The sequence below is a fragment of the Elaeis guineensis genome, chromosome 3, assembly GCF_000442705.2.
Source record: "Elaeis guineensis isolate ETL-2024a chromosome 3, EG11, whole genome shotgun sequence".
Taxonomy (NCBI): domain Eukaryota; kingdom Viridiplantae; phylum Streptophyta; class Magnoliopsida; order Arecales; family Arecaceae; genus Elaeis; species Elaeis guineensis.
Genome location: NC_025995.2, coordinates 57004268 through 57029657, shown reverse-complemented (window position 1 = coordinate 57029657; position 25390 = coordinate 57004268). Strand labels below are relative to the sequence as shown.

The 25390-nt window shown below is 38.3% G+C and overlaps 1 protein-coding gene across 5 annotated transcripts in view; it reads right to left on the bottom strand.

Moving 5' to 3' along the window:
* Window positions 1-233: 233 nt before the first annotated feature.
* Window positions 234-25390, bottom strand: part of LOC105033124 (probable serine/threonine-protein kinase SIS8) — a 123097-nt gene continuing 97940 nt past the window's right edge. For 4 of the 5 annotated variants that reach the window (XM_019846539.3, XM_029261228.2, XM_010907790.4 and 1 more), the window contains one exon: window positions 234-950. In XM_019846539.3, coding sequence (XP_019702098.1) covers window positions 921-950 — 30 coding nt within the window. In that variant the 3' untranslated portion in view covers window positions 234-920. The remainder of the gene's footprint in view (window positions 951-25390) is intronic. The other variant, XM_073253782.1, reaches the window with a different exon arrangement.

Below are 25390 nucleotides of genomic sequence, written 5' to 3'. Positions count from 1 at the left end.
AAAATAAAATTTCCTGAATAAATAGAATGAAACTAGTTCATTATCATTTCAAAAGTTTTCTTTAATTATTAGGAAAAAAAAAAAAGCTCACTGCCAGCAGAACAACCAGAGGAAGCTGAAGCTGCAAACCCAAGCTTTCACTTGACTGGATACACGATCGCCTTGCACCAATTCAAATATATCATTGTTGATAGGATAGAAAATGGCTGTCATTAATTGAATGTACCACCAGATGACGCAAGAAGTCTCAAGATTGGATTAAAGAATGGCACGCATCTAAAAGTTTTACCACCCTTTTTGGGTGTACAACCCGTTAGTTTATTAAAAAAAAAAGATGGACAAAAAGTCCAAAGGAATCCAGATTTACTGAGAGTAGTATAGACATCTCAGTTTACAATAATAACTGAAACAGTTTTGAGAAACCAATCATATAGTCCATGATGTGCAATGTATGGCACTAAACAAATGCGGGCTTCTTGAGTTCCGGCTTGTTTCATCCAATATATTCTTCATTTCTTCATCTTGGTTTGTGAAGCTGTATATCACAAGAGGATTCCTGTTCTCACTGATCGCTGACAGATTGATGCAACTGGAACTTTGATTATCAGTTAAACAACGATCAGTACTTGTAATTTTACAAATCTGAAGGTAGGGTACATGACTAACTGATCTCCTCTGCTCCAGAACTCACACAGATCTTATTTTATAAAATACAGTGAAATTGTTACAAGAACTGCAGCAAACAATTCAAGATGGCATCCTCAAACACTGAATGGTTTTTCGGATAACACCTTCAGCATTTGTTCCTTCCTGCGCTCGCTATGATTCCCGTTTCTCTTTACTGTGCCACCAGTACTCGCTGCTTCAGAACTTGGGCGCTAGAAACAGGTTTCTGCAATGGCTTCAAGGCTGCCATGATCTCAGAAAATGAGGGCCGCATCTTTGGGTCTCTACAGTAACATTAGTAAGACTCCTTGCTAAGATTATACCATTATGATGCACACATTGCAAAGAATGATTATAATAAAACCAAAAACAGAGAAATTTTAGGAAATAAAAGAAATTATTATATGAAACAAACAATGAGATATTCATATTTCTACAACAATTTATTTAATGTGGAAGTACCATATGTTTTGGAGGTAGCTCCCAGGCCTGCCAATTAGTGCATGTGAATTCAAACAACTTTAAAGGAAACAACAACTGAAAATATTCACACTTGCAGCACATGTAGCTGGCACTGATTGGGAAGAATAAGCCCTCACTATCCATATGGAAAGTGCCAAGATGGATTTTGGATGGAGATGCAAACAAAATCATGAACTGAGTGATTGGAAGACAACACAAAGATAATAGAATGACTAAGATGATAAGGAATCAGCAAGGGGATCTATTACTGGTTGTAACTGAAAAGAGTCCATGACCCGCTTTTCACCTGATTCACATAAAATGTGGCCATCAACATATAATGAAGAGTAAATAGATTAACCACAAGGCATCTTGAGCTGGTAGACTAGAGGAGGTGGCGCTCCAAGCGAGTATTGAGCTGCTGGTTACATGGCAGGTTGGAAGACCCTTAAGAATTCTAGAGAGACCTTTATCACTTATATTGAGGGAACAGGAATGTGTACCATGAGCCATTTGATATTTTAGACATTCTATGTATGTATCATTGAGATTTCTATTCATAAATTTTTACATAAAGTATCAGGCATGTTTCACATATTAATACTGGAGTCAAGAAAGCAGTCCAAATGTGTTCCTCGTAAAAATTCCCAGTAAAAATTTTGTGCTTTTAATATTACGATCGACTGGTTCTGGACAATGAGACTACTCATAAGAGTAGGTCAGGCATTACACTGATATGGCAACTTTATGTACAACATTCAGTAAGGGTTAGAATGGGTAGCTGTCATAAACATCAAACTAGAGACTTTGCAATGACATGTTGATTTGCTGTAACTGCTCAAAATTGTGAATCTCTGAGGAAGCCACTTCACACAGAGATATGTGCATTATGGATATATAACACGCAAATGGGCCTTTGCTCATACAACTAGGGACCAGATTGCAACATGTTATCATGGATGAAAGAAATATTATTGTTACTGTGTCTAAGCTTTATATTATCGTTGATCCACTTTGATTATATTGTTATTATAGCATGTCCGCGAGGAAAATGGGTTAAGGCAGTACAGAAACATATGTTGACCTAGTCTCTCTCTCTCTCTCTCACACACACACACACACACTCACCACTTTGCTTCTCTTTATTATTAAAGGTTCAAGATGGACTCATCTCTTGCTACAGGAGGCTGGCCCCTCTTACATAAATATGTCTAACAAACCCAAGCAAAACTAGGACTCATCTCCGAAAAGAGTAGGGAATAGCGAAAGAAGAGAAAACAAGGAAAAATCAACAAGTTCCATTGTCAGAGGATGCATCCAATGCATCAATTTAGCGTGGATCAAGTGTAGATCATGGAAGGTCTCTGTCATCACCTTATTCTCATTTCTCTTATACAAGTTTTCATCTTGTCACTCTGTGCATATGTACATGATTTTGCTTGCTGATTGATTGAAAATAGAAGGATCTTGCATTTATTTCTGTTATCTTGCTTTCCTCAACCTACCCAATCCATCATGTAGATGTAGTCCTCATATTCCAACTTCAGCTGACATTATCAGGTCAAAAATAGGATTAGCATATGCAGTATCTTCAGGCAATTTAGTGAATTTCTGCGGTGCATGCTTCCCTTGCATTACTACTTTTTCCAAGAACATGATCTACCACTTTGTTCCAAAATGAACAACTCATTCAACTTACTCTAAAGTAACATTATCATGGCATTATGAAAAAAGATTTAAAAACTTGGTTCTGGTTCCAAGTGAACCAAATAAGTTTTCATTTTTGGTAAATTTTTGAATACTAGTTGTGGTATTTCTTATGGTTTTTTTTCGTTTCTCACAGTTCCAGTTGAGAATTCACAAAAACTTCAAAAGTTTCAATTAAAATTAGTAGGAAATCATAAATAAATCAAAATTAAATAGTTGAAAGGAACAAGTTAGGCATCAATTTACAGTAATATTATATTGTTTGTGGACCTTTGAATTCACTATATTTGGTGCTTTACTGAAACAATGTGAATTGTGAAAAACTATATCTAAGTTTAAATGTTTAAAACTAATGTTTTATGCATCATTTCACTGTCTGATAGCAATGTAACGTAAAACAATTTGAATATCTATAAGACTTATAAAGGGCAAAAAAAAAAACTTTGATCTAGATCTCTTTGGAATCTAATAATGGTACACTTCCAAACCTTCTCAAGCTTATAAAACCTAAGCATATTATATTGAAAATTCTATCAATAGAAAAAAATAATGAAATGGAAAAAAATAGCATAAATAGCTTATATATGGACTTATTGTGTCCCTATAAGTTAGTTTTTGCCAAAACTTTGCAATTGGCCCTAGTTTTGGTTTGGGTTTAGAGATTTGGGCAAAACTTCAAACCATGCATGAGCATTAGCTTAAAACTTCAAACAGTGGCAATTAGCCTGTGCATTTCTTCCATGCTACTCTTGCCACTATTTTGGCCATAAAATTTGACTGCCTACCTTCTAAGGACTATCATTCTAAAGTTCTACATGAAACGTAAAATTTGGGCACTCTATTGTCTACTAAGTCATTCAAGATGAAGTGAATATCTATGCTATCAACTTAATTTTAGGAAATTCTAACACTAATTCATTTACAAGATCAAATATTACATTCTATCTGAAGATCATCAAATCCCGTCAATTTTTTGACACTACTATCTACCACCACCACCCTAATCCCATGCATGTCACCAGCTACCACAATGGTGGTAATGTTAGAGACTTAGTGCCAGGGATTCAGATCCCAACGGGACGTCCCATGGGACACCAGAACGGAGTACCATCCTATATATTGGGACAGAGCCATCCTGCTAGCGTCCCAGTATCCTGATCGAGACATCTTGGGACATCCTCTATCCCAAATATCGAGACGGGGTGGGACGGTAATGCATCCCATTCCATGAAAAAATAAGGACACCCCTGTCCCACGGAATTTAAAACCTTGCTTAGTGCATCCCCTAAAAGCTATTTGTGTAGAAAGTTGCATGGATTTTTCATTTTTCATGATCACACAAATAGTATAGGGTATCTGTCACATCAGCCATAAGTTCAAAAACTATCTTAAGTACTCCAGAAGGCTCATCCAAGTGATGTGTTTTTCACAATGAAGATTGGTTATACTTATGTAGCCGAAACGTGTTCACAAATATGGGTGAGATTTAGCATCGACCTATAAGGTTGCTGAGGTGGATGGTGACTTCATGGAATTCCTTCTTTACCAAAATGAGACACATTGAATAGTCAACACTAGCAATATACCTCATGAAGCATTGTTGGAGGTAAAGGTGCAAACTAGGTGCACATCTTGCAAGTGGTTTGTTGACCTAGAGGACATGATACCTTACCATATTATGGAGGTCGGTAAATTTGCAGTAACATCCATGCATCAACAATGACATCCGAGACTATCATGGTTTACTAGGTTCAAATATGAGGGTCAAATTATCCAATATGGAAACCATGATAATGGCATAGTATCTAGATGGTCGGACACATAAGACCTCGGATGTAATCAATAACTTGAAAAGGTTTTTGGAAATAATTACTTTTATAAAATTACTATGATTAATACCACCCCCAAACCAGCATGGTACAGTGGTGCAATGGGGGATAAGATCCGAACTAGGGGACTTAATCCCCATATTGGGTGGTTCTACCTCGGATTAGGCAAAATCACTTGGTTTCACATGGTTCAAGGTGGTTCAGCCATAAATGCCCCCATAATAATTAAGAGATGCATAGGCCTCCTGTGCCTTCCTTGCCTTGCCCTCTACATTTTTCCACCAGAAAAAATGAGAAAATGAGATTTTTATGCATTTCAGCTTTATATCCAACCCAAATCAGGTAGAGGATCCTCTCCCAAGGTAAGCTGAACCATGTCGAACCAACTTGTTCAGGATGTATCAAGCCAGAACAATTGGTAATTGGCACGATTTAGCTGATCTAAATGAGATAAAAAAGCCTTGGCCCTTCAATTGGACTCTTCATCTGAGTTCAAAGTTCCATTCTCGTTTCAAACACTAGGTCCTCATCACTAGGGTGGCAAAAGAGACATCCAGGTGAGTCTCCCTCTCTCCCTCTCAAGTCCCCATCATCAGATTCAGAGCTCTTGAAGATCCCTAGAGGCCTTGACTTCTCTCCCTCACTCCCCCTCCCTCTCCCATGCTCTCTCCCCCTCTCCCATTCTCTCTCCCTTCTACTTCCTCTTGAAGCTCGTTGGAGGCCTCCAGCCCTCTCCCTTCTCGTGGTTCCAGTATGCCACGATTCAATACAAACTAGCACCATCCCATACGATGCTGTGATGACTCAGCCAAAGTAGGATTGGGCCTAGTCTACTTGACCAGCCCAGAAACTTGGTTCAGGCCCAAAACAAAAACAAAAGAAAAATAAAAAGAAAAAATAAAAAATAAAAATAATATGATTGAAGAAGACTCCCATCGAAAATCTTTTTCCTCCCGATTGCGTTGGAGTCTAACACTTAGAGGTACATGGGCACTTCTCTCTGGCTCTATTTAAATGGAAGAAGCTTCCCTCGACCTCCCCATCAAGGATCAAAGCCTAAAGGTTTGTCGGCATGTTCATCTTGGCTCAAATCAACCCACCACCATCACGGCCAAAACACCACCCAAAGCAAGGTATGATCCCTTAATCCTTTAAATAATCTTCCTTTCCATCCCTTCTAGTCCATGGAGCTTGGATTCCGAACGGTTATTGCTGAAATTTCTTTGAAAAACTCGGGCCTCTACTATCCTCTACTTTTCCAAGGGTTTTCTTTGATTTTTCTGGCACCCATCATCACCGTCGATCTCCAATTAGTCTCTGATTGTTTCTCTCCCTCTTTCTCTCTTTCCTCTCTCTCCCTCTACTTTCTCTCTCAGCTTCTCTCTCTAGGTTGTTTCTCTCCACTTTCTCTAGGATTATTTGATCCAATAAAGGCCTTCCTCCAATGCCCTTAATGGACCTTGGTGAAGGATCCTGCCCATGGCTATCGGACAACCTACCGACCCGACCTTGGCCAACCGAGCACCATTACATTAAGCTATTAATAGTATCCTAGTATGACTCTTGATTTATAATTGATCAGTTGGATACAATAGATTGAACCGACCAGGACATCAGGCTCTACTTCTTGGCCAAACCTATAAGGGTTTTTGCACTTAGAATTTTTATTCTTAAAAATAATCATGGTAATATTTTGTTAAAAAATATAATTTTGGATATTAGGTATTAAAAAAAATCTTCAGATCAGCTGATTGTCTACTTGTTCATGCAAAGATAGGATGCCTCTACGTTGGATGAAAGGGGCAGCCAAAAATACTACTAGAGAGGCATCAAATCAGCAGATTGGCAACATCCAAAATAAGTTGGTAGCACTCCTCAACAGAAGGGAGTCACTGATCGTGCTAGAACTCATCAAATAAAGCAACTGGAACCTAATATGGCCTAATTAATACGGACATTAATTGGATTGATGCAAATGTAGCAGCAATTACAGCAACAGTTATTGCAACAAGTACAAATGTAGCCACCACAAGGGCGTGGTGAGCAGCGAAGCAATATTGCAAAGTTTAAGAAGCTGGCTCCACCAGATTTCAAGGGGCTATGGAATCTTTGGAAGATGAAAATTGGCTACTAAGAATGGAGAAAGCATTTGATGTTCCAAGATATCATGATGATGAGAAAGTCCTTTATACATCCTATATGTTGCAGGGTAAGGCATTTAACTAATAGAGAATACTAAAACATCAATATGAACAAAATAAGGAACAACTCACCTAGAAAAGATTCCGAGCAGCATTTTATGACAAGTATTTCCCCCGAAGTGTGAGAATGCAGAAAGAGCATGTTTTTATTCATCTAAAATAAAGGAATATGCCAATTGCAGAACATGAAGCTACATTTATGGAGTTAGCAAAATTAATTCTAAGGTTGGTCAAGGCTGAGCATGATAGAGTGCATAAGTTTGAGACAGGACAAAGGACTGAAATCAAGAAGCAAGAGGTGACATATGAACCAACTACCTTTGCAGCGATGGTACACAAGCTTTGATAGTTGAAAGGAAAGTCAATGAAGAATGGGAAAAACAGGAAAGGAATCAGAAAAAGAGAACTAGGTCAAGTGAATCTCAAGTGTAGAATAGTAAAAACACCAGAGGTTCAAACAAGAGATCAACGAGTGATAACTCTAGGCAGATAGGCAGCAATAAATGTTCCTGATGTGGTGGGAATAATGCCTAAATGATTGTCATTGGAATACTGGCTCATGCTTTGGTTGTGGTCAGAAGGCCCATAAAATAGCCGAATGTCCACAAAGGAAAATCAATTTGCACAAATAGCAGAGCAATCCAAGGATGGATGTCAGCAACCCCGGCCTAAAGGGTTTATGCTCTTATCCAACAAGATGTGCAATTTTCCGATGCCATGATGACAAGCTTTAAAAAGGATTCTTGAAATTAACGTGATCTGTCAGTTAGTTTCACTTGCAAGGTTAGTAATGTAACCATTTTTCTAAATTTATTGAAAAATTATATAGTATTTAAATTATTGCACTTTGAGTCGTATTATTTATGATTTGTGAATATGAAGCACGATATTTATTTGTTAAATTTATCTTATGGTAGAATACTATTTGATGCACTATCAAATGAATCAATTGTTTATGGATTACAATCGATTGATTTCAATTTGAATGGTTTTGCATATTGTTCAATTTGAAATATGAAAGTGATTTTCTGAAAAGAGATATTTAATTGGCAATGGATTTTGACTCGCTTCATGACTGTATCGAAATCCTGCCAATGGAGACTGTGCTGGTATATCAGTATCCTACAGTATATCAATATCCTGCCAATGGAGGTTGTGCACTGGTACATAATACTCTGCTAGTGGAGATTGTGCACTGATATATCAACACCCTGTTAGTAGAGGTTATATGTATTGGCATATCGACACCCCACCAACAGGGACTTATATATTGGCACTTTGACTTTGCTGAGCTCGTTATATGGACTAGCCACAGGTGGAGCTGCTTATCGGGCAGACTAAGCTACACTCAGCCCAGGATACTGTACAGATTTTCGAGGCCTGAGCCCAACCCAACCTTCGATCCTACTTCCCAGGCCCAAGCCCGCTCCATAGCAGGTTTCGGGCTTCCAAGCTGAGCCTCAGGCTTGTTTTTCCTTTCTTCAATCACTATGGAAGGAGATCGGGAGGGTGAGGAGATAAGGTGATCGAGATGTAGGGAGGATGCAAGGAAGAAGCAGGGAGGTGAGGAGGATGCAAGGAGAGAGGCAATGGGAAGGCAAGGAGAAGGCAGCGGGGAAGAGAGGAGGCCGCAAGGTGGGGAGGACATAAGGAAGCAAGGAGGTAGGGAGGATGCGGTGAGGGGATGCAAGGATATGGTAGGAGGACACAACGAGGAGGTACAAAGGATGCAAGGAAGAGGTAGTGTGGGGGAGGCGAGAAGGTCGGGAGATGGGAGGACTCGAGGAAGCAAAGTGACGTGGAGGCAGCAGGGAGGTGGGAAGGAGACAAGGCGGGGATGCGAGGAGCAACCTTAGAGATACGATGGATTAGGGAATTGAGCGGGTGGGAAGGGAGGTAATAACATATAATATATTTATTAATTTAAAATTTATATAATTGGGTTCAGGTCAAGCCCGGGCTAGGTTGACGTAAACCCAAGCTCAACCCGTTTAAAAGATTGACTTGGTTTTTAAACCTGATTGAACCTGTTGGGCTGAAAAATTATGCCCAAACCCATTTTAAAGGTGCCTGACATAGGTGGGCCGGGGAGGCCACCCAGGATATGAGCAAATTTACATATAAATATCGTCATAGTTCATGGCTTTCGAGATCAATTGGATATTCTGAAAGAAATTGATTTATGAACGAAATTTGAATTTGAAAAATATTGGGTTCGCATGCATATCATTTTGATAGTGCTATATATTTAAATTTAATTTTAAATTAATCTACTCTATATACTTATTTTTAATATATTATTATTTTTTAATTTATCTAGCTAAAGTGTTCATTGCTTACTGAACTGTCTAGCTCGTTAAACCATATCTTACTATCTTCACGGATCTTGAGAACTATAATGGCATAGAAATATATTTTGGAAGAGTGATTAGAAGCAAAATTTCAACATTTTTTATTTTTGATTAGAAATTATACTAAAGTTTGATGTATCATCATTTGATTGTCCTGGGATTTTGAGGTACTAAAGTTTGAATTTTAATTATTTAAATATTGATCTATTAATTGAATATATTCTGCTGTTCGCTTTATAATATCATGAGATGTCTTGCATGTTTCTGGGAAGAGTTCTCCATAAGTATACAATAGTTGCTGCAACTCTTAGCTCACAATCTCGAGATAGAAGCATGACAATTAATATGGTATTAGAGCATAAGTGTACAACTTACAATATGATCGAACATATGATGTGTAGGTGAGTAGACATTACAGACATTAAGACATTAACTTCTGTTAATCGTGATATAACTTAGAAACCTCTATTTGACATAGATGTGTTGGTGGGTTTGAATCAGAGTGCGCAGCGGAAGTGTAATGGTTTGAACCATTTTTAAGCTAATTAAAGCAACAATTTGATAAAAAACTTATTTTTCAAATTAAAAGATGACTTAAGGCAATAACTCTAAAGGTTTGAAGACTCCGATAAGAAAATTTTGAGGATAAATTTTTTTTTTTAACGGGGAAGAATATCATAACTAGCATGGATAGAATTGGGCCCAGTCTATTTGACCAGCCCAGAAACCTAGTTTAGGCCAAAAATAGAAACAAAAAAAAGAAAATAAAATAAATAATATGGTTGAAGAAGACGCCCATTAGAAGTCTTCTTCCTACTGATTTCACTGGAGTCCGAAGCCAAAAGGATCTTGGGCACTTCCCTCTAGCTCTATTTAAAAGGAAGAAGCTTCCCTCGACCTGCCCATCAAGGATCAAAAGCCCAGAATTGAAGGTTTGCTAGCATCTTCGTATTTGCCAGATACAACCCACAACCATTACGGCGAAAACACCACAGGAAGCAAGGTACGATCCCTCAATCCTTTACATAATCTTCCCTCCCATCCTTTCTAGTCCATGGAGCTCAAATTATGTCCGATTATTACCAGAATTTCTTTGAAAAACTCGCATCTCTTATTTCCTCTATTTTTCCATGGGTTTTCTTTGATTTTTCTGGCACTGATCATCACTGCCGATCATGGATTAAGGAATCTCCGGCTATGCCACCATGGTCTGCATCACCGATCACAACCACTGGAAAGATGCCCTCTGCTCTAGAGAAAATAGGGAGCAAGAGTCCCTGCTTGACCAAGAAAAGAAAGAAAAGAGGAAAAGAAAGAAAAAGAAAAGAAAAAAAGAAGAAAAAGAAAAGAAAAAAGAGAGGACTTTCTCACCCTCCATCTTTTCTTCCCCTACTTTCTCTACTTTCTCTCCATTTTCTAGTTTCTCTCTCCTCTAGGGTTGTTTGATCCAATAAAGATCTTTATTCATTGACTTTGATGGATCATGGTGAAGAGTCCAGACCCATGGCTATTGAACAGCTGCCAGCCCCTACCTGACTGGGTCGAGCACCATTAGATTTCGCCATCAATTGCATCCTAGCATGGCTCTTGATTTGTAGTTGATCAATTGGATGCCCTAGATTGAACCAACCAGCACATCAAGCGCTACCACTTGGCCAACACTGAGGGTTTTGGATCTTAGGATTTTTATTCTGGAAAATAATCATGGTTAAAATTTTGAAAATAATATAATTTCAGATATTATGTTCAAGAAGAATTCGAGATCAACATTGGATGAAAAGGGCAGCCAGAAATACTGCTTAAGGCATCAAATCAGCTGATTAGTGATACTTCCCTATAGATTGGTGGCACTCCTTAATAGGAGGGAGCCATTGAACCTGCTAGGAATCCTCAGATAAAGCAAATGGAACCTAATATGGCCTAACTAATGCAGATATTAGTTGGATTGATGCAAACACAGCAACAATTACGACAACAGTTATTGCAACAATGACCAAAAAATAAGTATTGCAATAATGGAAAGTACAACAACAAATGAAAATATGGCTACTACAAGAACATGAGCAGCGAAGCAATATTGCAGAGTTTAAGAAGATGGCTCCACCAGCTTTCAAAGGGACTTCAGAATCCTTGGAAGTTGAAAATTGGCTTATGGAGATGAAGAAAGCATTTGCTAGTCTGAGATGCCACAATGATGAGAAGATCTTTTATGCATCCTACATGCTGCAAGATAAGGCATCTAACTAGCGTCAAATACTAGAATATCAAATATTAACAAGATAGGGAACTACTCACCAGAAAAAGATTCCAAGGAGCATTAGTTTGAGATGGGACTAAAGACCAAAATTAGGAAAAAAGTTGTCACATAAACTGACTACCTATGCAGCTTTGGTAAACAAGGCTTTGAGAATTGAAAGGGAAGTCAATGTAAAACAAGCAAAAAGAGAAGAATCAAAAGAAGAGAATGAGGCCAAGCGAATCTCAAAGGCTGAACAGTAAAAACACTAGGGGTTCAAACATAGGATCAGTGAGTGCTAAATCCAGATAGATGGGCAGCAATAAATGTTCTAGATGTGGTGGAAATTATGTCGTAAATAATTATCATTAGAACATTGGTGCATACTTTGGTTGTACTCAGAAGGGCCACAAAAAAGATAAATGTCCACAAAGGAAGAAGAATCAATCCACCTAGATGGAGCAAAACAAAGATGAAAGTCAGAAACCTAGAACAAAGATGAAAGTCAGACCCAAGGAAGAGTCTATGCTTTTTCACAACAAGATAAGCAGTTTTCCAATGCCATTGTGACAGGCTCTGAGAAAGATTTTACAAATTAATTTGATCTGTTGGTCAATTTCACTTGCAAGATATGTAATATTTTTCTGAATTTATCAACAAATTATATAGTATTTATATTATTAAACTTTTGAGTCCTATTATTTGTAATTTAGGAATACCAAGCATAACATTTATTTGTTAAATTTATCTTATTGTACAATATTATTCGATGCATTTTTGAACGTATTGCTTATATTATAGATTACGATCGATTGACTTCGATTCTAGATGATTTTGCATATTGTTCGATTTGAAATATGAAATTGATTTTTTCTTGAAAAAGAGCTTTGATTCGAGATAGATTTTGACTCACATCTTGACTAGGTATCCAAATCCTGCAAATGGTGGTTGTGTGCTAGTACATCAATATCCTATCAATGACGATTGTGTGTTGGTATATTGACATCGAGCCAATGGGAGTTATATGTTGGCAAATTGACATCCTGTTAGTGAATGTTATACATTGGCATATCGACACCCTACCAATGAGGTTTATATGTTGGTATATACATACTCTACCAGCAAGGGTTATACGTTCACTTTGACTATTCTAGGTTCATTATCTGGCTCGACCACGGGATATAAGAATGGTCATACTTCATGGCTATTGAAATGAACTAGATGTTTGAAAGAAATTGATTTATGAATGATTTAAATTTTGAAAAGATTGAGTTCGCATAATTTCGAATTAATATACTCTGCATGCTTATTTTTAGCATATTATTATTGCTTAATTTATCTAGCTAAAATGTTTATTATTGTTTGATTCATCTAGCTGATTATACCATATCTCACTACTTTCACAGATCTTAAGAACTAAGATGGCATAAGAATATATTTTGAAAAAGTGTCTAGAAGCAGAACTTTGATATTTTTATTTTAGACTGATAATTATACTGAAGCTTGATGTATGACCTTTTGATTGTCGTGGGATTTTGTGAAACAGTAAAGTTTGGATTTTAGTTATTTAATTATGGATTTAGTAATTGAATTTATTATATTGTTTGCTATGCCTTGCATACTTATAAGAAGAGTTCTCCACGAGTATGCAGCAATTGCCGCGACTGCTAGCTCACAATCTCGGGTCAGAGATGTGAGTCTCCAGCTGGTAAGCCTATCAATACAAGTCAAGATTCGCTTGTACTAGTACTAGCACCCAGAACAATCAATCAAAGGCACTATTTGATACACCTCCGTACCATGCCATACAGAGCTTGAACCGACACAGCAAGGCGAAGGTAGAAGGAAAGAGAGGACAAGAGGGGAGAGGGAAGGAGGGGAGGAAGAGATGGCCTTCGAAGGCCGTCGGAGGTCCGCTATGCCTATTGAGGGCCGAAGAGGAGGGGCAGGGAGAAGGAAAGAGAGGAAAAGAGAGGGAGAAGGAGAGGGGAGAGAGCCTCCAAAGGCCCGAACGTGTTCAATCGAAACAGTGGCAGACGTCCTTATTTCATCATCTTTTTTCAATATTGGGTGAAGCCGACAATGAAACCTCAACTAAGATTTGATTTTTTATTTTGCAAATATCGAGTGAAGTCAGCAATAGCCCAATATCAGCAAAATAAAATGTTGCCCACTTCATCCAATATCGGCAAAATAAAAAATTCAAACCTTTAAGTGAAGTCGGGAATGGCATTGCCGACTTCATCCGATATCACAAAAAAAGATGAAATAGGGATGTCTGCCCCTATTTCGATCAGCCAACTCCGGCCCTCTAGTGGCCTCAACGGGTCTCTGGTGCTAGAGGCTCTCTCACTCCCTCTCCTTCCCTCCCCTTCTCTCTCTCTTTTGCTCCCTTTCCTTCTCCCTCCCCCTCCTCGCCAGCCCTCCAACGAACACAATGGCCCTTTGACGACTTCTACAGGCCTCCGATGCCCTCCGAAGGCTCTATCTTCCTCTCCCTCCTTCCCTCCCCATCTCATTTCCTGTCTTTCGTTCTCTCTCCTCACTGGTGCTTCATTCAAACGTCAAAACTGTCTCGATCGACTGTCGATACAAGTCAGATGACCGATATACATCATATTGTTTGTTTGTATGATATCAACTCGATATGGTACCACACTAGTAGCTGCCCGATATGGCACCCAATATCAGTTCGATGAACCTTGGTTGATAATAGATGAGATTGAGCATCGTACGCAAGGTTCACCAAACCAACCCAAACAGGGTGGTTCGGGATGTACCAAACTGTACCGATAGGCCGGAACACTGAAGAGGAAAAAAGATAGAAGGAAGGAGGGAATGGCCGGGGAAGCCGTCGGAGGCCATCAGAAGTAGCTAGAGGGCCATAAATGACCATGGTGTTGGATGTATGCCCTAGAAGCCAATCTTGGCTGACATATATTATATTTCTAGGATATGATTTTGTACTTATTGGGCATTTATATTACCATTCATGCTTTGTGTCCATGAATCATCCAAGAGATTAACAAGACACATTCTCAAAGAGTTGAGAATTTGAGATGTGTCATTGATGGTTGATTCCTAAATTGCTCCTGATCATAGGATCATCATGGGGATAGTGATTGATCCGGATAGACCAGTACACAGATCACTTCCTTCGGACAGATGGGTCTCGAGTTTGCGGTGTAAAGATACTAGAGCGAGAGTAAAGGTGGTTGTTAGAGAACTAGCACCGAGTGTGACCAACACGAGAAGTTACAGGATGTCTACTCACTCGTTAGTGACTTTCTCGATTCTGCAGTTGTATGACTGATCCTCTGACCTGAAATGACACTACTCGCAGTGAGGCTGCTGGAGTTTAACTGACACATAAACATAAATCTCAATGAGCCCTTGCAGTGGATGTTGGTGACAGTTGATCCATTATAGGAGTAGGATGTGCATCAAGATGGGATCTATCGATCCTAACAGAAGGGAGTAGTCCTATGGGATTTATGAAGTTGTCTTTTAATCTATGGCCATAGCAGTGTGATTAATGAAAAAAATTTTCAAGAGGATCATACATTGACTCGAGATCATTGAATCTATTATATGACCGATGATGAAGTTTGATGATTCATCCATGACCTGCCATCCGATCGAGACTCACGATAGAGGGACTATCATACGTTAACTGCACCTAGAAGTTCATCATTTTTATTCTGTTGAGTTGCCACTACATACTAGTAAGTGTCACTGGTGGATTATAAGACACGAGCATCATCTTGATGATCGATGATACTTGATGGACAGAGTTGGAACAGTTCCAACCCATCGAAAAGAGTTTCAATGATATTGTGATGGGGATCACAATATATCTCACTACCGGACAAAATAGAACTTATGGAGTCATACACAAAAAAGACTTTTGACTGATCAGATGTTTGAATTACGATTATGAATCATGACAAGATTTGATTATCAATTTGATTGATGATTGATCCAATGCAAAAATTGCATTATGTAACTCGCAAAAGAATTAGTGAGTTATAAAAGGATTAATTAACAATTGGATTGCTAAGTAGCTCAATTTGATTGAGCTATGGGGCTTGCATCAAGTCTAATTAAATTAGATTTAATTTGACTTGATATGGATTTGATTTGATCAAACCTGATTAGATTATAAGATAATCTAAATTGCATGGGACAATGATTCCTATTTGAATTAGGATTTGGGTTTTACTAAATTCCTATTTGGACTAGGATGCATGAGTTCCTATTTGGACGAATTGCTCCATGGTAAAGATGGGGTTAGGCCCAATAACTGTTAGGTGAGGGATCTAATGACGGCTTTGCACCTGCTTGTGAACGGTAAGTCTGACTTAACTAAAAAATGTAGGCCATAACTGTTAGGTGAGCCCACATGACTTAAAGATCAAATAACTGCAACATGCTTAGAGAAGCATCTGGACAAAGTTGTCCACACATCGGTATTTGTTCGTGTCACCAATAACTATTAGGTGAGGTGCACGGCATCGATGGGACCGCAGCCCTACAAGAAATCCAGTTGTCGCGTTAAAGTTTTCGTTTCTCCATCCAGAGTGTGGGAGATCTGATAAAATAGTGGGAGTCTCTTTTTACATCTAAAAGTTTCTAAAGCAAATTATAAAATAAGTACAAACATCCAATTAAAATCTTTGCTCTCTGCTGTTTATTGTGTCAGCTTCCAACCCTCTAGCATGAATCCTAGATATCAACCGGTTAACCGAAACCGACTACATAGACTCACAAATTTAAAAATTATTCTTAATTTTAAAAAATTAAGCAATATTTCCTATCAGGTTATTCTAATGTTAACAATACATCCAACACATAGTCAACGAGCTATACTTGATGAATGGATGGACAATGTGTATAAAGATAGGTGCTATATATTGAAGTCCATGTTAGATAAACTCCAACGTATGCATGAGCACATGTTTACTGCCAACAATACATTGATTCATCTACAAGTGTTGTGAGGTAATGAGTCGCACAGCACATGTGATGCATGATGGCAGTCAGTCTGTGATCATTATTTGATAATGATCAAAAACATTAAGGAGCTTAAAAGGCTCGATATGACCATACACAAGAAATTGCTTATGAATTTGATCCTGCGATCCCTGATTAGTTTATATGAATAGTTTATAGTAAACTACCATATGAATGACCATCATGGCACCTTATCCGAATTGGTCAAAGTGTTAATAACAAAAGAACCTTGAAAGAGTTCAGAGGTAAATACTTGGAGAGCCTAAAGAAACAAAGATACACCTAGAGTAGGCATGTCAAAATTGCTCGATACAATCCTTATGATTTCTTCTTCTACCAGTTGAGCCGTAGACTCTAGTGATTTTATATAAAGTCGATGGGAAGGTGGAGGGCTGAGAAAATAACCCTTGAAATTGGTAATGGGGCAAGAGTTGCTGCTGTAGCCATGAGTATCTGTCCTTTGTAATTATCATTTGGATTTAGTTCTTAGAGACAGTCTCAATCATTTGCATGGTGATGCATCTGTGAACTTAATTGAGCAAGCAGTGAATGCCATTGGATCTGAGAGATCCAGAATTGAGATAAACCTAAAGTATATGTGGAACCTATGGCTAAGTCATATTGGAGAAGAAATGATTAACTAAAAAAATATGGACTTTGAACTCATTGACTGTTGAGTCATCTATTTTGTGCATCATCTCTTTGAAGAAATATGACCAAGCTACTCTTGTGGGACAAGAAAAAAGGACCACTAAGATACTTATCTTTGTACACATTTGATGTGTGTAGCCCATATAAGGTGCTAACCAAAGAGTTATCTCTACTTTGTTATATTTACCGATAATTAGTCATAGTATGGGTAAGTATATGAGATACAAATCTGAAACTATTGAAAGATTCAAAGAATTCAGATGTAAAGTAGAAAAATAAATCAAAAAATTCCTAAAAGTACTTCGATCGGATCGAGGATGCAATACCAATGAAAAAAAATTTTCGATTATCTCATAAAATGGCATAGTTTCATATTGGACCCCTCTTAGTACATCTCAGCTCAACGAGATAACAAGAGTCATGAGACTATATGTGATATGACCTGATCCATAATGAACTTCACTAATTTATTTTGTTTCTTTAGGGACATACTTTATTTCTATGAAATTGGATTCTCTCTAAACCTGTCCTACCACACCATACGAGATATGGCATGGTGAAAACTGAATCTCGATTATTTCAAGATCCAAGGATGTCCAGCCTGTGTCAAAGACAGTAGATGGATATGTTAGAGGATAGGTCTATAAAGCTCATCCTAAAAGAGTTTGAGATACTACTTTCTGAAAGGATTACAACGTGATTGTGACCCGACATGCTACTTTCTTGAAAAATTTTTTAACCAAGATGAAGCAGTGGAAGGAAAGTTAAGCTCAAAGAGAGTCTCTGAAGAGCAACGAGCCATAGGACCTAAAGAACCTATTCATGATAAGCCAGTAGACATATTCCTCCACCTCGTACACATAGCAGGATCTCCAATCCTCTTGAAAGGTACTTGGGTATGCTTAACAGAAGATGTAGAGAAAATTATTTCTCATGGGAGATGGAGATCATATAGATGATCTCAAAATCTACGAGACGATGTAAGACATCGACTTCAAAAAAAGGATGTGAATTAGCTTTTCTGACTGGATATCTTTTGAATTAGATTTCTGTATGGAATAGCGTATAGATTTTACTTATTGTGATAGAAGATCACAAAGTCTATAATACTCTTGAAGTTGGAATAGTCATCTTGATGATACGATCAAATTATTTGATTAGAAAAAAAAAATTATGTATTTTTAAAAGGGTCAGTGGGAGTGTCCAATGCTGACATCGGTTAATATATGATTGTATATAGAATTCTTAATGAAAGACAAAGCAGGCGTCCTAAAGATCTATAGAGATAGATGCAATTGGATGCTTGTGTTTTCACAGATAAAGTACAGAGAGCAGATGCTGAAAGGGTTCAGCATAGAAATCTCAGAGAGGGATTTGCTACCCTCTCAGAGATAGATGTATGCCATATAATGTACTTGAACTGATGTAGATAATACTGTGAATGTCACGAGCAGATATCAGTTACATCCAGACTGAGAGCACTGGATTGCTGTGAAAACATCTTTAAGCTTTTAAGAACTAAGGATTTGTTCTTTATTTGGAGAACGATCAAAACTAGGAGTGGAAGGATACACCAATTTAGATTTTGTCTGATGTTGATGGTAGAATGTCTCCATCATAAGTGTGTTCCTGTGTCGATATCTTAGAAGGGTTTCAAATAATCGATCGATGAAAGCTGAGTACACTGTAAATGTGTAGGATGCATTCTGGTTCTAATGTTAGTTGCAGAACTAGTTGTCATGCCATCAGATGCCGTGACACTATACTGCAAAGACAATGGCACCATAGCCCTTGCTAAGGAACCTAGGTCTCGCCAAATATCCAAGCACATAGAACAGCAGAACACGCAACTACCTCAAGTAGAAATATATAGAGATGCAGAGAGCAAACTCTACATGAGATGTGGATGACCCACTGGTAAGTCATTTAGCTAGCCTAAGACTAAAGCCTGTCTTGTGAAGATGGAGCTTGATACATGGCAGATTGACTTTAGTGCAAGTGGGAGATAGTTGGATGTATGTCCTAGAAGTCAATCTTGGCTGACAGATATTTTTAGGACATGATTTTGTACTTATTGGATATTTATATTACCATTCATGCTATATGTGTCCATGAATCATCCAAGGGATTAACAAGATGATGACACATTCTCAAAGAGTTGAGAATTTAAGACATGTCATTGATGGTTGATTCCTAAATTGCTCCTGATTATAAGATCATGGGGATGGTGATTGATCCGGATAGATCAGTGCACGGATCGCTTCAAACAGATGGATCTCGAGTTTGCGGTGTAGAGACACTGGAGCGAGAGTGCAGATAGTTGTTAGAGAACTAGCACTGAGCATGACCAACACGAGAAGTCACATGGATGTCTGCTCACTCATTGTGACTTTCTCAATGCTGCAGTTGTATAACTGATCCTCTGACCTGAGATGGCACTACTACTCGCAGTAAGACTGCTGAAGTTTGACTGACACATAAACATGGATCTCAGTGAGCTCTTGTAGTGGATGTTGGCGACAGTTGATCCACTGTAGGAGGAAGATGTGCATCAAAATGGGATCTATCGACCCTAGCAGAAGGGAGTAGTCCTATGAGATTTATGAAGCTGTCTTTAGTTTATGGCCATAGCAGTGGGATTAATAAAGTTTTCATGAAGATCATACATTGACTCGAGATGACTGAATCTATCATATGACCGATGATGAGGTTTGACGATTCATCCATGACCTGCCATCCGATCGGGACTCACGATAGAAGGACTGTATCATACGTTAACTGCACCTAAAGGTTCATCACTTTTATTCTGCTGGGTTGCCACTACATACTGCTAGATGTCACTAATGGATTGAGAGATCCACGAGCATCATCTTGATGATCGATGATCCTTGGTGGGCAGAGTTAAAATGATTCCAACCAATTAAAGAGTTTCAATAATATTGTGATAGAGATCACAATATATCTCACTATCAGACAGAATAGAATCTATGGGATCACACACAAAAAAGACTTTTGACTGATCAGATGATTGAATTACAATTGTGAATCATGACAGGATTTGATTATTAATTTGATTGATGATTGATCCAATACAAAAGTTGCATTATGTAACTCGCTAAAGAGTTAATGAGTTATAGGAGGATTAATTAGCAATTGATCATAATATATCTCACTACCAGACAGAATAGAATCTATGGGGTCACACATAAAAGAGACTTTTGACTGATCAGATAGTTGAATTACGATTATGAATCGTAACAGAATTTGATTATCAATTTGATTGATGATTGATCCAATGCAAAAGTTGCATTATGTAACTAACTAAAGAGTTAGGGAGTTATAAGAGGATTAATTAGCAATTAGATTGCTAAGTGGCTCAATTTGATTGAGCTATAGAGCTTGCATCAAGTCTAATAAAATTGGATTTAATTTGACTTGACATGAGTTTGATTTGATCAAACCTGATTGGGTTATAAGATAACTCAAATTACATGGGACAATGATTCCTATTTGAATTAAGATTTGGATTTTACTCAATTCCTAATTGGACTAGGATGTATGAGTTCCTATTTGGACTAGAAATTCTCATTTCTATGGGTGCACCAAATCCTAATTGGATTAGGATTAAATTGAGTTTAACTTAAATTGAGTTTGACTCAAGCACCAAGAGAGTCCAAAAGAACAAACTCCAATTATGTGACATCTAATCTAAATAGTTTGAGCTCCAAATCAGATTTGATTTTCATCTATTTGGGTCTAATCTGGTCCTAATATGATTAGGATTGATTGGAGTTTAAATTAGTTTAAAACAGCCACCTAATCTGAGAGTCCCATGAGATTAAAACATCTTCCTTCTATATGCCACAAAAGAAGTTCCACGCCAACCAGATTTGGACGCCCAAAACAACCCACAACCACCAGGTTTTAACGTGATTCCCCTTCTCCACTTTAGTGTGTAAGAAGCCTTCCTAAAACCCCTTTCTTCCCGTGAAAAATCTGGGCGCAAATCAGATTGGATTGGGCGGCATAAAATCCTAGAGTCCTTGGTGCTTTGGACTCTTATCCCCTACTCAAACTATATCTCCTCTCTTGCCTATTTAAACCATGGCCTTAGGGGACGGTATGAACCTGATAGAGATCAGGTTATGACGCCACAAAAGGAGGGACTTGTGCGTGGAGAAAAATTGAGGACAGCGTGGTGCTTCATGGCGTGAGAAAAGATAGGTGATATCCCTTCTTTCTTACACAATCAAAAAATTGGTTGTTAGGACATCTCCGGTGTCTCCTCTTTGTCCAAAAGTTAGACAAAAATTCCTACATCTCTATTGTAGAGATTTGATGCATGAATTTTAGAAAAAAAAGAAAAGAATTCTTCTCATGATCTCTAGCGTAAAGATCAAGATCCTCCTATATTCTTCTTCTTCTCTAAGATTGCCTTGAGAAAAAATTTTAACCGTCAAGATGCGATCTTTGTAAGGGAGCTAGCACCCCGATGAGATCAAAAGACTTCTGATCAGATCAGAGTTTCGTATGGATACCCGTAGAGGTCGGACACTTGTGCGGCTACAAGAGATCTTCGGAAGATATCCATGATCATCAATTCGCAGTGAAGATTGATCCATGTCAAGGTATGTTTTTTATTTATTTTCTCTATTTGATTTCTGTATCTGAATCTTATCTCACATATGATGATCTTGTTTATGGTTTGAAGATTTGATCTAATGCAAGCTAGGATTAAATTAGATTTAATCTGAAAATTTTAAATTCCACTGCATACTTGTTTTTGAAAAATTTTGCATGCATGAAACCATAAAACTCCAACACATGGTGCACTGAAGAACCGGAGAGAGAGAGAGGGAAGGAAAGGGAGAGCCGATCATGGCTAGTGGTGGCTGCCAAAGGGCCAAAAGGCCCTCGGAGAGCCTTTCCCCCCCGTAGGGCTAAAATGAGGGCATGTCACCCTTGTTTCCATCCCAAAATCCCGATGGATTTTTTTTCGCTACTTTATAGTGAAGCCGACAATTGGTTCACCCTCGCACACCATCGTCATTCACAGCCCTCCGACAGCTATCATCATGGCCGGCCGACTTCTCTCTCTCTCCTTTCCTCCCCATCTCTCCTTTCCTCTCCATTTCTGTCGTATTGGTTCGGACCTGGTACAGTCTAATATGGGGGTGTACCGAACCATACAACCGACCAACCAATATGCATCCGATTCCGATACAGTGAACCTTGATCATAACTATAAGGTTGTTAAAGTGAACGGTGACTTTGGAGTTTGTCCTTCGATGAGGTGAAACCTCGTACTGACACCTAGGTCTACCATCATCAATCATTCAATATTGGCAATCCACCTCACAAAGCACCATTACAAGTAGAGAGGTATGAACCAGATGCACAAGCTTGCAAAAAGTTGCTTGACGTGGATGATAGAGTATTATGTTATATTCCAAAGGTTAGTAAATTTGTGCCAAACCCATGTATGGATAATGATACCCCAGAATTTCCTTGATAAAAAGCAAAGTGGTTTATTAGGTTCAGATATAATTGAGCAACATGGAAATCATAATAATAGCATAGCATCTATATTAGAACAAAGAGATGCACCAGACATAGGATCAGAAGCATGGGCATTAACCTGAAATGTTTCCAAAAATAATTATTTTTATAAAATTATTATGTATTTTCAAAAGGTTTTATGTGAATAGTCTTCATACAAGGATGCTTGACATGATCTAAGGTTCAAATGGACCATAACATCATATGATTAAGAGTTTAACAATGCATTACTCAACAATCATATGAGGACACTGGAACAAAGGAAACAAGATTGCGGGTATAGCTTATGTAAGAACAGGGAGACCAACTGGTTTCATCCTACTCATCAAGGACTCAGCAATGCAATAAGATAACCATATCCCTATGTTGGAACATGTTGCTTGTGCGTGCTTAAGCAGATCTAAAGGGAAATGTTATCAATGAGCAAAAATCTGAGTTGACCTATCATAATAATGCATCTAGCATATGCCATCTGCCTCCGGGTCAACTGGAATGAGATTCCAGTTTCGTAATTCTTCCATAAATTGGAGAAGAGATTAAGCTAAAGAAGTAGCTTACCAACAAGTATATGGCTGATTAGGTCAAGCAAGACCGGGCCAAGGTCACGCCAATGCACCCCTTGGATAAAATCCAAGTGGAAGCGGCCAACCATGTAAGGTGGCCACCACCCTTCATTCTTCTGCACCAACTAGATGGTGCACTCCGCTTTAAGAGTGCATATCATCTAGAAGGGGTGGCCCCAAGTACGGCCAACATGCCTATCCTCTCGTAGTAGAGTCATGTAAGAACTATATAAGGTGGCACAAGCAAGGCCGGCACCCCCTTTTCCTTATCCTCTCTCATGAGAGGCCAAGGACTTGGGTGCCGCATTAAAAAACCCTAGCATTTCCCCTCCATGAAGAGGCATCTGGAGTTTCTGGCTCCAACCCCAATGTCACCATCATCACATGCCATCTAGAGAGGCATATGTAGGACTAGGATTCTCCTCCAATAAAAAGAGAAATAGAAGACTTGTAAGACTACTTCTAGCAAAGCATTCCCTTAGCTTGTGGTTACTGGAGATTCCAAGCTAACCAAAACTTTGAAAAATAGGCAAATATGATAGTAATTCTCAAAGTGCTATGCATGTTCATAGCCTCATTCTCTCCAAGGAAGGCAACAATTACACCAGAATCACCAATATGGGCTCTTTAACCTGCATGCTTGCATAATTATGTGAAAATATCATGAACAAGGATCCTAAAATTCCGCTGCAAGTACCATGATGAAGCACTTCAATAGAATTCTCATTTGGCCCTTCCGCACTCCATATCCAACTAGCATTATATTAAAGCAGTGCATTCTACCATGAAGCACTTAAATAAAATTCTTGTTTGGCCCTTCATAAAGCTAATCAAGTCCTTCAAGAAAATGAATTGTTGGCATGTTTCTTGTCAAAAAATACTAAATCAATTATCTTGGGACAAGGAGGCCTAGAAATCATAAGCAACTCTACACAACACGGACATGTCTCAATATCTAGTCATTTTATGAAAATACATAATGGGTGTAGACGGCGCTTACCATCGACAAGCTCATAAGTCCAAGCAGCATAAGCAAATGCACATCAGAGTAGCAGGAAAGACAAAAGCCATGGTCAAATAACAAACCATCATGTTGGTGTGGAAGCAAAAAAAGAGGTGTTTGGGCAAAAAAAAAAGTCCTAGTGTTTAGGGAGACCTCATATACAGTGCAAGCATTTCACAACTCACATGGATGTTCATTTATTAAAGAAGACAGAAAAAGCAGTCTAATTTTCAAAACAAAAGAAGAAATAAACACTAGAACTGCATGATATGGGCCCACATTAGACAATAAACACTAGAGCTGCATGATATGGTTGTCATGCAAGATCCAAGAGATGGCTTCATATAAGGGTTTTAAATTGGAATAGGTGTAGAGAAAAATATTTAGTGGTGACCGGCCCCCAAATTTGCCCCTGCTCTTACAGGATCCAACCAACCTCAACATAAGGTTTTACATCAATTTCTGAGACTTGTGGGGTTCAAGGCGTCATTACCATACATTCAATTCTCTTGATTGTCCACAAGATTAATTGTTGGCCCTCTAATTTATAAACTGGAAGGCTGGCTTTAGTTACTGTTGGATAGAGCCGATATTCTCTCCTTGAATATCTCTGATATTCTCTCCCCGAATATCTCTTTTTGAATTTTAAATTTTTGATTCTTTCCTTGTGTAATCTTGTAATTATTTCTTTTGATTTATTTTTTTAAATATAGGGATTTGAACCATTAGAATGGTTAATCTCTCATCTATATATTGTATTATCCGTAATCAATCAACAATATACACAATATATAGATTTCTCAACATGGTATCAGAGCGGGCATCGTCATCCTAGCCTGCTCACCATAATCGGCCTTCATTACCGATCATTATTGTCGGCCTTCATTGCCGAGTAGTCGACTGCCCTAGTCGACTTTTATTATCGACCTCTTTATTATCTTCAAAGGGATTTGGCTTGTTCACAGTCGATTCATTCTTTCGTGTGTTTGACCTTCATTGTCAAGTATACAAAGTTACAAACCCTTTAGTTTGGTGATTTATTTTTCAGTCCATGGTAGATGTCAGAAGTTTCCAACACTTCCAACCCAATTGGCTCTACCTTCGATCATCCTCCTAATGGATCGAGTGGGGAACTTCAGAGTATAAATT